The 16,369-nt window shown below is 51.3% G+C and overlaps 1 protein-coding gene across 1 annotated transcript; it reads right to left on the reverse strand.

The window, feature by feature from the left end:
• Positions 1 to 2,719: 2,719 nt before the first annotated feature.
• Positions 2,720 to 6,319, reverse strand: PDX1 (pancreatic and duodenal homeobox 1). Its single transcript, XM_064411315.1, has 2 exons — positions 5,848 to 6,319; positions 2,720 to 3,187 (listed from the first exon to the last, which is right to left on the reverse strand). The coding sequence occupies exons 1-2, from the start codon at positions 6,242 to 6,244 to the stop codon at positions 2,799 to 2,801; spliced, it is 786 nt and encodes a 261-aa protein (XP_064267385.1). The 5' UTR covers positions 6,245 to 6,319; the 3' UTR covers positions 2,720 to 2,798.
• Between the last annotated feature and the right edge of the window lie 10,050 nt (positions 6,320 to 16,369).

Consider the following 16,369-nt stretch of genomic DNA (forward strand, 5'->3'; position numbering starts at 1 on the left):
TAAAAAGATGTCTCACACTTCATTATCTCTTGTGTAATTTAAAAGTAGTTTGAGGATGTTGTATGGATATTCTATCCTAGGGTTAAAGGTGATTACAAATAAGTCATAAACTATTTCATAAAGGGAGGTGTCTCCTAAGTAGATGGACATATCTGGACAGCAGTTTTTGGTGAGGTGACATGGCTCAAGAACTCCAGTGGCCTTATAACTCTCCAGGTCAGCCTTGCCTTTCCCCAGAACTGTGTAGGGCTGGCTGTTCTGTCAGGTGAAGTCACCGTGAATCTTTAGCTCTACAAGGTCCCAGAGCTGCCTTGATTTAGTTACTGTTAATTTTTGCATTGGTGCAGTTGTAAAAATCGTGTGTATATATATATTTATAAATGTAAGTGCTAAACAAACTATGTCAGCTCTTAGAAGAAAAATACTTTATTCATTAAAATGAAACCATGCAGTTCTGATTCTGCTTCTGCTAATAAAAACACCTTGGCACCGTGGTCAAACGATTCCCATTAATTGTGCACTTTTTTTGTTTTCAGAGCAATGCACAAAGAAAATCAAACCTGAATGCATTATATTAAAGAAATACGTTTCATCTACTGTGTATGCTGCTCAGCCAGGGCAATGTGCTCAACAAATATTAGAATAAAATCGAGGTATTTTGTGTGAAAGATGTCCTTTCTTCTATTTTCACAGTGGCTCCCGAACTGTAATGTCTGTGGCAGACATTGTAAAAAGTACGTGGAAATTGTTCCACCTCATGTTAACAGTAAAAGGTTAACGCTAATGAATAGGGATTAAAAGTTCTGAGGTTTAAACATGGCTTCATGTCCCCCAAAAGTTTAAGAAATATTACTTTAATTAATATGGTGTTTTGCTTCTTAAGCAGAACAGCTTTATTTGAATTTTGCTCATATAATGATTAGTAACAGTTCTCACTCATAGACTGCATTTTGACGAATAAGGATATACAGGTTCGGATGATATTTCTCAGGCAACTTGCAGGAAAAAATACCAGAAACAGTCCTGTTTGCACACAGACAGTAAGGAGGAAAGCAAGAAACAAATTACACCTTCGGTCCAAGTTTCCACCTTAGTGTTAGAAGTTCCATGTAAAACGAGAAAACCCCAAAGAGCTGTGCCAAGCTATTCGCTCTCCCCCTCGCTTTCAGCCGAGGGACTGGGAACATCCTCTGGCCAGGGTGCGACAGGTTGTCCTCATTTTCCTCCTCCCACGGCACTCCTGGGCCCGCAGCCGGGAGAGCCTGTGGCGGTCCCCGAGGGATGCTCGAGGGGTTGCTGCTGCCGAGAACAAGGCAGGAACCCTCCCGTCGAGGAAAGAGGGCAGATCTGCCTGACCGCCAGCAAGCCGGACAGTTCCTGCTTCCTTCCAGCCGGTGTTCTCTGTTCCTAGCTCGGCTGTGGATTGTTCCCCGCTTAGTTGAGTCCCCGCCGCTGTCGGGACGGGGAAGCTGCTCCTGGAAGCGGGAAAGGCCGGCTGGGCCCGGGGCGGCCGGCACGGACTCCGCTGCCGTCTTCCCGCGGGGAAGCCCCGGCCGGGCTCTCTCCCCGCTCCAGCCCGGAGGAGCCGAGCTCTCCCGCACACCTGGCCGGGAAACAGGACCCGGGAAAGGTCCCCGGTGCTCTGCAGTGCCCCGGGAGGCAGCCGGCCCTCAGCCTCTGCTGGGTGTAAAACAAGTCTGCAGGGCAAAACCACACCGGGACAGGAGCTCATGCCGCAGAGAGGTTTCTCCTCTCCAAGGCAGAGTCGGAGCTTGCGAAAGAGTTTAGAGAGAGGCAGGAGCTTTTTCCCAAAGGACAATGTCCCTGGGACCAGCCCTACCCCCCAGATATATCCGGCTGTCTGCTCGCCGCCCGGAGAGCACCCGCGACTTTTTGTGCTGCATCCCCGGGCTCGCATCCAGCCCTGGCAGAGGGGAGCGCGGCCCTGGAGCCGCGGAGCCCCGCGGAGCCCCGGCGGGCGCGGAGCCGCGGGCAGCAGCGCAGGCCGAGCCCGGAGGAGAATCTGGCTACCTGTGCCGGTCATCGGGGGAGACAAATCCTGCCCGCAGGACACGTGGGCGTTTTCTTTTCTAATTTTTTAATTTTTTTTTTCTGTCGTTTTATTTCTTTCCCCCTCTTTCTTTCCCAAAAGCAAAAGAAAACGAAAGAAACCAGGTTCCAGTTTCTGAAGAAGTAAGTAACAGTCCTGAGAGAGTCCTCGGTAGAGCCGGTGCCCTGAGGGACGGGAAGGGACGGGGACGGCGGCGTGCCAGCCCGTGGATAGTCCGGGATACTCGGCCCGTGTCCGCGCCTGCGGACCGACGGACGCGCTCCGACCGAGCAGCTGTCGGCGGCAAGGGAGCAGCGTGCTGTCGCTTCTCCTCCGCTTTCCAGACCTCTCCGTGCACCGTCGGTGGCCGCCTGACACCCACCTTCCCCGGGGGAAGCTGTCCCGCAGGGCTCGCTGAGGCGCGGGCGGCCCGGGGAGCGGGGCCCAGCTCCCCGCCATCCCGGCGGCTCCCTGCGGCTCCCCGGGGCTGGCGCCCACAGCGAGCCTCTCCTCGTCACTGCTGGGCCTCTTACATTACTGTCCGGAGCACGCGAGTTTCGGAGTGGAGGCACCGCGTTTCCCCGGGGGAAGGCGCGAGTGGGTCGGCACGGCACGGCACGGCACGGCACGGCACGGCACGGCACGGCACGGCACGGCACGGCACGGCAGAGAGAAGCTGGCGCCAGCCTCTCGGCTCTTTTCCATGTCCCATCCTTTTCCTCGTCCCGGGCCTGGAGCTCCCCGCGGCTCACCGGGAGTCCTGCTGCCTTCTGGGGACTAGGCTGGGGGCGAGGAGGTCCCTGGAGGCTCCCGAGGGAAGGCTCCCGGCGGGACATGGCTGGAGATCCTCCTTGGGCTGGAGCTCCCCAGAGGACACCACGCAGTCTTGCTCGGGGTCGTTGCTGTTGCCCGCCCCTCGCTTTTTGTCTTCTTCTTTCTTCCACTTCATGCGCCGGTTCTGGAACCAGATCTTGATGTGCCTCTCGGTCAAGTTCAACATGACAGCCAGCTCCACCCGCCGCGGCCTGGAGATGTACTTGTTGAAGAGAAACTCCTTCTCCAGCTCCAGCAGCTGCGCCCGCGTGTACGCCGTCCTCGTCCGCTTGTTCTCCTCCGGTTCCACCATGTAGGATCCACCTGGAGAGAAGCGAGATCAGCCCCGGGCTGCGGGGACCACGTCCCACGGCCCCTGCGCGGCGCGGAGGATACGCGGGGGGAAGCAAGGGGGTGAGGGGGAGTCTCGGGGAGCTCTCCTGCCGGGCAGAGGGAGGTGGTGCTGCTGGCGGCAGTCAGGGCTGCTGTTCCTTTATTTTACAGTAATTTAATATTTTTTAGCAATGGTTTGGATGGGGTTTTCAGGGAAGAGCCGTCTCTGGAGCCGAGGGAGAAACTCATGTGCCACCGTTTGCGTGACACTGAAAGATCAGAAAGACTCCCAAATCCAGGGCCGCAATTGTTCATGTTCGGGTTAAAATAATTTTTCAAAAATAATTTAAAAAAAAAAGGTAAGAAAATAAAAATTAAAAAACTCCACCACGCAAACCAAATCAAAATGGAAAAATTTAACCTCTCAAAAAAAAACCCTCCAAAAAAAAAAAAAAAAAAAAAAAAACCAACGCACCAAAGAAACCTCTCTAAAACAAAGCAAAAATAATCATTATAATTAGTGGGTCTGCCGGGTCGGGCCAGGAGTTGGACGGCAGCCGCTCCATTTGGGGAAACTTTGGGATTCTTGTTCCCGTAAAAAGAGGCAACAGCGGGATCGCCGCTCCCAGCGCGGCCGCCGCAGTCCCGCGTGGGCCCTGGGGCACGGGCAGTACCGGCGGGCACATCGAGAGGTGGGCACGGAAACTCAGGGCCGCTTTTGCCTGTGCCAGCCCCACTCAGGGAATGTTTTTGGGGTTGATATCATCTGCGGAGAACGGTGCTTTAAACAGCCGGAATGAAAAAATAATTTCAAGAGAGATACGTGGACTCTCCCACAGCTCATCTTCCTATTCCCATGATTCTGTATTTACATATACAGTGTTTGTAAATGTAAACTTATGTATAAAACTTATATATATGTATTTAAAATATATATTTAAATACACATATAATGTTTGCGTAGTGATGTGTATATATGTATGTGCGTATATAAATAAATATTAAAATCGATGTATATATGTATAAAAATGCTGGTAAATCGAAGCCTATGCATGCATGAGTTTGTATCTGAAAAAAACACCCTTGTTTTGTTTCTTTTGGAGCGGAAGGCCCGGGGTCTGTGAGAGGTCTGTCGGGCCCCGGGACAAGTTCAGCCAGCCCGGGCACGGCGAGTGGCACCGGGCCGGGACCAACGCGGCCTCCCTGGGCGCTTTTTCCCGGCAACAGCGCAAAGCCTGGCAGCCTCCACTGGCGCCTAAATCCCAAGGGTCTCCATGAAAAATAAACCGTCGGGCCACAATCGTTTGCCACATACAGGGTACAAAATATGCCGGGGTTTGGCTGTGAGCGCTCTGTCGCACTCGGCACAGCGCGGTGCCCCTTTCTCTTCCGGCAGGAACCTGCGCTCACATCACACCGACGGCAACATGCACGGCCCCTGCCTGCTCCTCCCGGAGGGCTGGGGACAACAGGCAACAATTTTAGGCTTCCACGGGGAAAGTTTCGCTTTCCTGCTATTTTTGTCATTCTTCGGGTACAGGAGAAAGGAAAAAAGAGGTGTTGTTCAAAAGTTTGGCTTATTATTATTATTATTATTATTATTATTAGTCCTGAAATTCACTCAACTCACGGAAAACAACTTGATTTTTGTCTCTCCCTCTGCCCACCTCCGCCCTGTCACCATCCCTGCCGCCGTGCCCGCGGGCTGGGACAGCACTCCCTTCTACCTGTGTGGGCGGATGCGCCTCTAGGGACACTGGGGACCGCCACCTGTCCTTCCCTCCCCCTCGGCCTGCCCCATGCGATTCCCAAACTGTTTCGTGGAGATTTTAATACTCCGCTCCTTTTTCCAACTGTCTATTTGAACAAAGCCATTAATATAATATTTGCCCTATAGGCGTGACGGAGGCGCAGGACACGATAACATTGTGCCGGCAGAGACAGAAATATTGTTGGGCAGCGGAACTTTCTGCCTAGATAGAGTTTCTTCCCCTCACTGGCACCTCTGTTTCGTTTGTGCATTGTTTTCCGTGCCCTGTTTTTTTCACTGGAGAGGTGCATTTGTGGCTAAAACCCGACTGGGAGCAGGAGGACCGGGATTGAGGGGGCAGGAGGGGAGATGGGCTCTGCGCAGGGGAGAGCTGAGAGGGTCTCGGCAGCTGCCCTGAGGGCTCGGGGGCTGCTGGGCAGCCGCAGGGTGGGCGCGGGGACACGGGGCAGCGGGGCTGTCCCCTCCCTGCCCTCCTGCCGCTTCCCCGCCCGCTCCAGCTCGCAGGTGCCTCCGCCACCCCGAGCCCACCGCGCCCGCGGGGACCCTGTGCTGCCCGAGGAAGCAGCTCCCGGGAGGTGTCACGACGTCCCGGCTTGGCCACAATTAGTTAATTGGTGAAAAATAATTCGTTAATAATTGCCGAGGCGCAGGGAGCGGTGAGCCCGCCGGCGGGACTGCAGCGCCCGCTCTCTCCCCGGCGTTCAACGCAACACTGGCAGCCCTAGAGCAGCGGGTCTGCAGAGGCTGGCAGAGGGGAAACGACCCTCCAGGACCGCTCCACACGACATCCGAGCGGTGGGAGCGGGGCCGGTGCAAGGGAGAGCTACTGAGCGCCGAGTGGGACAGAAGCGGGGGGGCAGAGGGATGCGGCGGTGCTTACCGGTCCACTGTCCCTTCCAGGCGTGCGATTTGGTGGACTTCATCCAGGCGAAAGGCACCTGCACTCGGGGCTCCTCTATAGCCCCCGTGTCCGCCCCGTCTGCGAAAGGCAGCGCGTCCTGGTGGGGAGGAGGAAGATGAGGGTGGTGGTGGTGATGGTGATGAAGGTGGGAGACCCCGGCATCCTCAGCGATGGGGGGCACCTCGTAAGGTGAAATGTCTGGAGGGCTGCCTTGCTCGAGAGCCCCCAAGGCGCCGGAATAAGGAGTCTGCTGCTGCCTGCCCATGTACAGGCAGGCGGGGGGGCTGGGGTTGTAGTCCTGCGCTTGGGCTCTCTGAAACGCACACGACTCCTTGTAGAGCTGCGCCGAGGCGTAATACTGCTCCTCGGTGTTCATGGCGAGCGGGGCCGAGGGGGCTTCGCAGCTTAGGGACACATAAGGCTGCTCCCGCTGGCGGAGCCCGGGATGCCTCTTTGACAGCTGGCGGCCCCGGCGGGCCCCACCGCCCTGCCCGGCTCCCCATAGGCGCCTCTCCCCCACGTGAGCCCTCCCGCAGCCCTCCGGGGCGGGGCGCGGGCCGCAGGAGGCCACCCGCAGTGGCCCTGGCCCGCAACCCCCTTCCTTGCCCTCAGCCGGGCCCAGCCCGGGACCCCCTTCCCTTGCGCTGGGCGCTGTCCCTGCCCTGCGGTGCGGAGCCCCGCGGCCGTGGGCTTGCGGGGCCGGCCGGGGGCTCAGGGCATTGCGCGGGGCGCTCCGGGACGGATGGGGCTTAAACTCATCTTTGCCCTGTCCCCCTGGCTTGCCCAGAAGCTGCTTATCCCCAGTGACCCCCGGGGAGGAACACCCTCGGAGGGCCGGGGTAAGCTCGGCTCCTGGAGGGGTTTAGCGACGGGGCGCTTTGGCTGTGAGGGCATCTCCCCTAGGGATGTGGGCGTCCAGGGACGGGCAGGGCGCTCCCTCGGGGGTACCCGTGTCCCGGAGCCCTGGGCGAAGGCCAGCACCGGCCGGTGGGGGACCACAATGCTATCACCAGAGCGAGCGATAGGCAGCGGATTGTTTGTCCAAGAGGTAAATTTGGGAGCCTTCCCCGCGGCTTGGGCTGCAATGTGTTGACCCTCGGAGATAATGCGCTCCGAGCTGGTGCCGGTTGACTTGGTGACGAGGCTATGAGGAGGCGGAGAGCTACCGAAAGGGACAAAGATCATTTCCCTGCCTCCCTGCGCTCGGCCCGGCCGCCGCTCTCTCCTGCCCGGGAGCAGGCACGCTCCCTATCCGCCCGGCCCGCCTCCTCTCGCCGCCGCTTCCCCGGCACCGGCGCTCCCGCCGCCTCCGTCGGGACGCGCTCCCTCCGCCCTGTGTAAGGCGGGTGCGAGTGGCCCTACTTAGCCCTGCCCGGCCCGGCCCGGCTCGGCTCGGCTCGGCTCGGCTCGGACAATGTTGATGTGCCTGAGCGGCGAGGCAGGAGGGTCCCGATCCCTCCTCGCTCCTGCGCCCCGTTCCGTGGGATCATAAACCCGCCCAGTCCATTACGCTTTGAGTTTCCGCTCCGGACTCACGCGGGTCCCCCATCTCTTAGAAAGCACACTGAGCCTGTGATTCAATATTGAGCCATTAAGCGATTGCTTTCCCAAGCCATTTAACAGCAGCTCTTATGGATAAATAAACAGAAAAGGCTGTAAACCAATTATAGTGCGGATAGTGAAAAAGTATTTTATTAGCGGGAATTACAGATAGACATGGCTGCTGCTCAGGCTCCCCGCACCCCGCACCTGCCCCCTCCATCCCCTGGCATTCCGGGCAGGATAGGCGGCCCGGCGGGGCTCGCAGACAGTGTGAGGCCAGCGGGATGCGCAGCTCCCTGCGTGGTGGTTCCCCCATCGGCGCCCACGACGTCTCCACTCAGGTGTCTTGAGGCACGAGTGTCCTTCGATCCGGAGACGTCTTGTGCCCCGACCCCAGAGCAGCACCCACAGCCCCTTCCCCAGAGATGTGTTACCTGGAGCATTTACTGCTCCGGGTTTTCCGCGGGGAACCGGCGCGGACAAACAAACCCGAGGCCATAAAACCCAGAGCAAATTGATTCATCTCCTGGGAGGACCATTACCCGGCGTCTTAATGCGGTCCTTTCTCTATAACGAACGTTTCTAAACAGAGCAAACACTTCACCCTCCAAAGCAAATGAATTTCGTATAATTTAGAGCTAATTCTCTTTCATTCTGCCTGCGTGAGCAGGCGATAAGGGCACGCTTTGCCGTTCTGACAACAAGGTGGCGAGCCGCAGTGCAGGAAAAGGGCCCCGCTGGGTATCCCGGCACTGGGCACCTCGGCCACGTCCTGGGGGTGGTGATGTCCGGCAGCCGGGGTTCCTGGGGCAGGCGAGCCCGGCTGGAGTCTGATCCCAGGGGTCACCTCTGCCTGCCTCCTCGACCTGGGATGCAATCACTGATACTCGGCTTGAGTCCTTACACAGCTGAGGGTTTCCAAGAGAAGTCTCTGAGCAGCGAATGTGTCCCACCGGAGCGGGAAATGATCCACTTGACGTGGAAAATGGGTGATGGAGGAGGCCGATGGGAATGACGGGAATGGCCAATGACCCCTCTTGCCCCAGAACTGGGCTCTGCAGACACAAATCCGTCCCTGAAAGTGGTCAATATGCATCCCTGAGAGAGTTGCAGTAGGGTGTGCATACAATAGTAAAGAGTATACTCCAGTCCCACTTCCTAAAGTAGTCTGGTTAGATTTTCTCTATCTGTGTAATACTTAACGACTTTGCAGTGTGCAAACCCTTTTCTGGAATCTACATTTAGACAGAAAAGAAGTATTGAAGGTGAGTGGAGCATATTCACAATAATCTCTTTTTCTCTCCCATCTGTGCTCAAACCAACACGTGTAAAGTCTATCCATGGCAAGGGACCTCAGTGGGAGAAGGTGACTGGGAAACAGAGCTTTCCCAGGGATTGATTTTTAACCCCCCACCATGGCTGTATCTAGCAGAAAGGTAACCTTTCACAAAGCTGGTTAATAATCAATAACCATGTGAAAACAAATCTGTCTTTCCCTCTTAGAGCTAACGATAAAAATGAGAGCATGAACTATTCCACCTGCCCTAAAGTAAGACTGGTTCATCAGCTTTTTTTTTGGCAAGAAGCTTTTTTAGGCCTCTAAGCGATTCCACATTGGCACACAGCAGGTTCAGTTTGCTCTTCCCACCACACATCAGCTTCTTCACACTGCAGGTGTGAGAGAAGAGAGCTTGAACTGCAGGAAGACATGTTTGCGCAACCATTTTAAACAAGACCTTGTCCAGGAAATATACAGGGAATTTGTCTTGGGAAAGCTGAGAATAGTAAAGTCTTTTATATATGTAGTCTCTTTTTAGACTTTCTAATATATACCTTTGAATTTTTTCCATCTTTCCCAAAATTAATTCTTTCATTATCACCAGGGAAACATACTTTCACTGTCTTGTAAGAAGAGCTGAGGAGTTACTTTTGAATACTGTGAACCTCCCTGCTGAAAACACAGCTGTTTCGTGTTGTTTGCCCCACACAGTTTTCTGTTTTCTACTCCATGTTTATTATACTAGATTGGAATAGAAAAGGATCAATATGTATATTTATTTATTTATCTATTTATCCAGAAAGTTACAGCTGGAGGAATCCAGGGTAGAATCATCAGCCTGAAAGAACTCCTCCTCACATTCCCCTGACTGCTTGATTTTTCTCCTAGACCCCAGGCTCTTTGGGGCACATGAGGTTTGGGGCTCAGACAGAACCTGGCCAGGCAAGTGGCACCTGGCAGTTCTCACCACAGTCCTCCCCTCTTGTTTGTCCATTGGAATTGTGCTGGACTTCAACCATTTGAGCTGAAATTTTCCATTCTGTATCTCTACCTCTCACCAAACATGCAGGGAAACTTTCCTTAAAATTGTTTGGACAGGTATAAAGTGAAGCTGGGAAGCTGTGACACACAGTAGCTGCCCATGACTACTAGGGAGGGTGTGGAGGCTGCCTCCTTTGCAAGGCTCTGAAAGTAAAAGTGGTGGTGTATGGATGATCCCAAATGAGTAGAGGACAGGAACAGCTGACATTTGGAGACAGCAACCCTGCACAGAATTTTCCTGCCCTGTTTTCTTAGCTGCTGTGTTTCTTTGCTGGATTTAAGTATGTTAGAATTCCTGCTGGGATGTTGTTCCACATCAATGTCTCTCCAGACCAATATCTCTGTGCAAAGCTGCCTACATTTAATCAAACTTTGAACTGCTGCACATCACACAGGTTCCACAGATACATCTTAAAGCTCAGCAGCCAAGTCCTTTATGTGCTCACAACAGTAAGCAGATCCTTGGCCTGGACCTGAGGACTGAGCGAGAGCTCACCGTGTGGAGCTGCGATACTGAGCCCTGCAGGGAAAAGTTGGGAGGCATTCCTCACACTCCATCCTCCAGCCCTGGACACGGAGGAAGGAGGTGATTTATGCAAAAGACACACAAGGTGAACACCCTTCAGAGAAAAGCATTTGAAGTCTACTCTCTGCCCACAGTGAAAAACATGGATCTAGAGGCCAGGAGAGAGGGAGGCTGTGCTCTCACCATCCCTCTGCCCAAGAGGAAGCAGGACCTGGGCTGTGCTCCAGCAGGTCTGACCAAAGGGACATGATGTAACCTTGGTCAATCTCTTGGGTAAAATTTTCCAGAATGGGTTTTCAGTGCAAACACCTTTCTTTTCTGGACAGCTGGTCTGCAGCAGTTCAAGGTACTCTCAAGAGAAGGGGAAGCTTTTGGGAAGTCTGGCTGTGAACACCCAATGACACAAGAACTGGGCTCTGGAAGTGTCTTGACCCCCTCCAGTGCTGTCCACACAGGCTTTTTCTTAGCTCCAGTAGCACTTCTGAGCACTAAGAGCTAGGGGAGACTTTTTAGCCTTGTGACACTTGATGTAACATGGATTTCAGAAGGTATTTATATGGTTATGCAATGACTGAAATTAATTTGGAAATCAAAGCATCAGATTTCATTCTTCCCTCTATAACTGATACCACATAATCTCTGGAGGTGATGTGAACTTTTCAAACTCCACAGAGGGAAGTGCTAGGAAGAAATTCACAAGAAAACCCATCCCTCTGTCCTCTGAGCAGGGGTGCTCTAAAATCAACAGTGAGTAAGTCTTGGACTCAAGGACCTACAGAGGCAAAGAAGAACAAACGCAGCATTCTTTTACCTGAGTTTTTCTGTAACATGCTGCAGATAAGAGAAGAGCCCTGGGGAGGAAGAGGAGGAGGGCAGCAGACAAAATGCTGTGTCACAGAGTACATAGATGTGGTATCAGCTGAAGCTGTTCCTTGCTTGTATTTCCTTGCCTATGTAATACACTGCAATGGGTCTAGTTCTTATGTTTATCCAACAAAGGAAAAGAAATTTATTCATCTGCACCTTACAGGCTCATTCAGTCATTACACAGGTACAATTCTAAATATTGAAATAATGATATATTTTCTAAGTTGGGACATTCACCCTCTGAAAACTTTTTGGACCTCTTATGTTTTAAAAAATGTAGGAAAAGTAACTAGAATTTTCTCACAGATAACTCATTAAGACAAAAGTATGTGGAGCCAATTAAATAATAACTTGCTCACTTGCTCAGTGGCAATGACCACTGTTTTCCATTGTATATAAAATAATTTAAACATTTTATATGCAGTGTAACATCTCTTATTTTTGCTTATTTATTTATAATATGCTGTTTTAAGTGCAATTTAGACATATTAAGGATCCACGTAGCTATGAATATTTCCACTGATCTGCAAAACTCTTCTGCTTGCCTTTCTTGCCCCTTGCCTTGTCTTCCACCACTTTCTTTCATTTGCTTTCTCTTTCACTTTCTCTGTTCTAATATTAATTATATTTCCATCTAGTATTTCCAAATCCCTTAATTATATATCAATTTCCTTATTTTGCATACTACTTCTGTTCAGTATTTATATATTTATTTCTGTATAAGATTCACAATTCAAGTCCAGCTCAACTTCATAAAGCTGTGATTTAAATCCACAGTTACATAGAAGACTAGAAAAAACCCTAATATCTTGATGAAGGGATGATGAATAATGCGTATAGGTTGGCACATTTAATTGAAAACTTGACCTGATTTTTATTCTCTGAATGATGCATGTAGGTTTTATTGCTCCTTACCTGCACACTGGAAAGCACATTGTCAATGCTTGAAATGATTTTATGTACTTGAACACCACCTGATTTAATGCATCAGCTGACAAGGACAAAGACATTGATTAAATGTCCTGCCTCAGGTGTCCAGAAGGCTGCAAAAGGTTGTTCCCTCAAAATAAACCACTGAAACTTCACCCAGTAATCATTAACTCAGTATTTGGTCCAAGCTTTGGGAATAACAGAAGGCTTTAAAAAGCAGCAGTCAGAAAACACTCGGTGTGACTTAGGAGACTGTTTGGTCTTGTAGTACATTAAGGGAGAGTTGAATGGTCAGAGTCTCTCCCTGTTGGTAAGAAATGCATCGGGCATTTGATCCTTGGGAGGGCACCTCTGGACTTGGCTCTTAGCAAGCCCTGAGTGCTTGCAGAGGGATTGTGAGATGCTTGGTACTCTCAGCTCATTTCAGTTTCAGTAAAAGCCCTGGGCAGCCTGCACTGACCCCTGACAAAGTTGGTGTCTGCACTGCCAAGGAGCAAATGAGCGCTAGAGCCTTAAAATGCCACTCGGTGAACTACAGCACAGCAACACCCAGCCACTGGGTTTCTAGCCAGGCATGACCATTATGTCTTTTGATTTGAGGCAGTTCTCCTATATTGCATCTACAAGAGTTTTTCACAGTCAATAAAATCCACGTGGCATTGCAGAAACCTTTGTGAGAGTAATTTCATCATAGCAACTGAAGGAAGTGAGACATCACCTTGTAGCAAAGCAGCTTTCAGAAACCCCACAGCCATCTGGGCCATATGGTCCCACCACTAACTCAAACCAGAAGATGACCTCCTATTGCAGTAATATGCAGTCCAAGGATCCAGAGCAAATCAACACAGGCAAAGGCTCAATGGAAGGAAGGAACCCGTCCCAAGAAATAAGCCCAGTGAAAGACTCCAGGTCTCCCATTCCTGGCTGGTATCCTATGAAACGATTGCTTCCTGTTCCCCACTGTGGTTAGGAAATGTACAATTTAATAAAAGAGTGCTACTGTTGCCAAAACCAGCCTCTTAACCTAAGTGATCCTCTTGTGAACCTCAAACGAAATCAACTATGTAGTGCTCAGCTGATTTGTGCAGCAGCGCCATTAATATGGTTGCCTAATTTACAGAGCAGCCAGGTTCTGGTTAACAGTGCTAGAGCAATTAGTGGTCTATTTTCTATGCACACTGGAGCAGAAATTTGTGTATTAAGAAAGTTCTTCTGGCAGGTGCAGCATGCTAAAAAGCTTTCACCTAAAATTATATAGCCTGACAAACAATGTAAAAAAGCAGATTGCCCAATAAACAAATAACATATCAGCCATTTATACAAACCCATATTACTTAGACTCCTCAAGCTTGAAATGACTGTGTATTTTTTCCCCATTAAAATGTTATTATGGTCTTTGTATAAATTGTTTTAAATTCAGATTTGATATCAGTGTGTTTTCAAAGCCTAGATATATTTAACACTTTTTCTGAGATGAAGTGTTAGCTCTGGGGGCATGTGGAATTAGCTCCAAGGATTTGTTCTAGTGAAAGGTGTACCTGACCAGGGCAGGACAGCTGGAAATAGAGGATTTTTGAGGGCACTTCCCCCAAAGCATGCTAAGATTTCCTCCCATCTGGAGCCATGATACATGGGGCTCTGGTGCCCTTGTATCCTCTGGGGCTCTGGTGCCCTTGCAGGAGCCAAGCAAGAGCTGTGGAAGGGATGCAGAAGGAAACAAACTCTTGTGGAGTTGAGGCCACACCACAAACACCCTCTTTGCCCTTCCTTGGGGCTTCACCCAAGCTCCTCATTTCTTTTTTATAGTGTTAGACTTAGACACTCCATGAACCAAAGATGTGAGGGTCCTAGGAGGCATTCCCTGCGTTGGGGAGACACAAGAGACTTCCCTCAGGGGCTGTTGGGACCCCACTGGCTCCTTCCCTTGTTCTTATGTCCCTCAGCCACTCCCTCCTTATTCCCCCATTGGCCATGATCTTTGCACTGCCCAGATGCCACGGGTCAGCCAGGACCTCTGGGGACAAGAAGAAACCTGGACTCTCCTGAGGTGTGTGCCTGGGACCCTGAACATCTCACCGGGTGCTTGAATTAAACATTTGCAGATACTATGCAAAGGCCTTTTTGCTTCCCTACCCTGGACTTTACTAGCAGCAATTCTGGTTACAACAAAAGGAGAAAAGGCTTCCAAATTAGAATTCACCAAAGCAAAAGTCCCATTCTCCCTCCTGCCATCCAGTGGCTTGTACTTGGGCCATGTGCTGCTTCCCACATCAGCCACCCCCAAACCAGACCCTGCACAAGTCCCTCTGACTCCATGACCCTGCCTTGCCAGCACCTCTTTTCTAGCTGTGGGCTGCACTTGTTCCCTGTGTACAGCTGCAAATGTTTTAATTCCCCTCAGTGGGAGCAGCAGGACTGGGTTCTGGGGGCTGCAGTCTGCAGACCACAAAACTGCATGTTTTTTTCCACAAGGATTTTGCCTTTGAGGGTCAGGCAGCCAGCCAAGCCCTCAGAGACAACCTCTGAGCTGTGCTCAGGAAAGGCAAATGGCCCCTGCTAATCACTGACTCAACGTGAGCACCAGGCAGATGGATGCAATGTGTTTAGCTCATGAGTCTTCACCTGCTGCAAAGGCAACAGCTAACTTGGGCTTGGACTTCTGTAGTTATGGGAGAGAAATCCCACCTACATGTCTCGTTGTTTTAATTTGGCATTATCTGCTAGTGACGACACCTGTACTTTGGGGCTTGGAGAGAAGAGGTGGGAAGATGCCCAAAGCCCTTAATGCCCTTAATTAATTTCTAAACATTGCCATTGTCATATCAATAGCCTGATACAAACCTGATACCAAGTGCAAGATGCATATTCTCCAGTTTCTTGCCCCGCACACCTGGGTGAGATGCGAATGTGGGAGTGTCAGGCTGCTCTCATGTCCCTCACTTGCCTGTTTTCTATCCACAGACACTCAGGACTGTGCCTGGAGCCTGAGCCATGCCAGCCACTTAGTACAGCCTCAGAGGAACCAAGCAAAACTCCTGCCTGATCCTTACAGAGATCACACCATGGCCAGCCAGCCAGCAGTAACCCCTTTGCCACTGGGATTTGCATGCTCCTGGTATCCACTGGCCACATGTCCTACCATGTTGCCACTGGCATGTATGCATTTATCAGCTGCTCTGTGGTCAGGGTATCTCTCTCACACTGTCAGCAGTGGGGGTGACTCGCTGGGGTGAGAAACATGCACCTTAGGAGTGTCTCAGAGCAAGAGGAAGAACTGCTGTCTACAGGACTGGGAAAGACAGAGCAGCCACTTGCCTCAGGAAACAACACAGAAGTTCAGTGGTTTTCTAAAGTCAGTTAGGTCACCAAGGAACCTGACCTCCTCCCAAAGACCATTCCCCCATCCCAAACACCTTTACCCCAACCCTGACACCTGCAGTATCTTTCTGGCTAGGCACAGAGAAGGAAGGCTCCCTATAGCTTCTCTGCATGGACATGAAAAACACTGGCTGGCATGCCAGGCCAAGTACAAGGTCCAGGGACAAGTCCATTCTCCAGTGGAAAGATGGTCTTGGAGGAAGTTGATAGATCAGCCTTTGCTCCTGGACTTCCCTTAAGAGTTTTTTTTTTTTCTGATTGATTGGTTGGTTGGTTATTTTTTTTTCACAAGCTGTAAAAAACTGAACCAGAAGTGTTCTGTGATCAGCCAGTTTAGATCCTGCTCTTGTCACCTCTGGGATGCACTATTGGCCCACAGACTTGGAATGAAGAGTGGTCTGAGCCTTTATTTGTTGCTGACAGAGGTTTCCTTGTGACCACACAGGAGCTGCTGAGCAGAAGGCTCTCGTGCTCTCAGGTCTGATTTCCAGTGCCATCCAGTGCCATCCAGTGCATGGCAGGAGCCACTGCTGCCAGCCTTCTGCCTCTCATACTGGTGTGCAGTCCCCAGCCACAGCTCTGCTAAGGGCAGGAGCTGTCTCAGCTTGGGCTATCAGAGCTGGATGACATCTCCAAGCTGCTCCCAGAACCAGCAAAAGTTTCCTCTCTTTCCCACCTGCTTTTCCACTGGAGGTTTGGCACTGTGTGCTGGGAAAAGACCTGTTATTGCAGCCCCTTTGGAGGGGAAAGTGTCCTGTGTAAGTAGGTGGCCATCTCAGACACTGATTGCTCTTGTCATAAGGCTTGGCAGGTTTAATTTTGCAGATCCCCAAGGGTTTTTTCATTCCCCGTACAGAAATACAAGTTTGGCAAGTTTCCTACCATCCTAATGGCCAATAACAGGTGTGCTTTGCAAAGTGTTTGTGAGTACAGAAGAG

Source organism: Passer domesticus, chromosome 2, assembly GCF_036417665.1.
Source record: "Passer domesticus isolate bPasDom1 chromosome 2, bPasDom1.hap1, whole genome shotgun sequence".
Lineage (NCBI taxonomy): Eukaryota > Metazoa > Chordata > Aves > Passeriformes > Passeridae > Passer > Passer domesticus.

Excerpts from the sequence above, each read along its gene's own strand:
- PDX1 (XM_064411315.1), bottom strand. The coding sequence starts at position 6,244 with ATGAACACCGAGGAGCAGTATTACGCCTCGGCGCAGCTCTACAAGGAG. Across the intron at positions 3,188-5,847 it reads CTGGAAGGGACAGTGGACCG|GTGGATCCTACATGGTGGAA; the intron begins GTAAGCACCGCC and ends GCTTCTCTCCAG.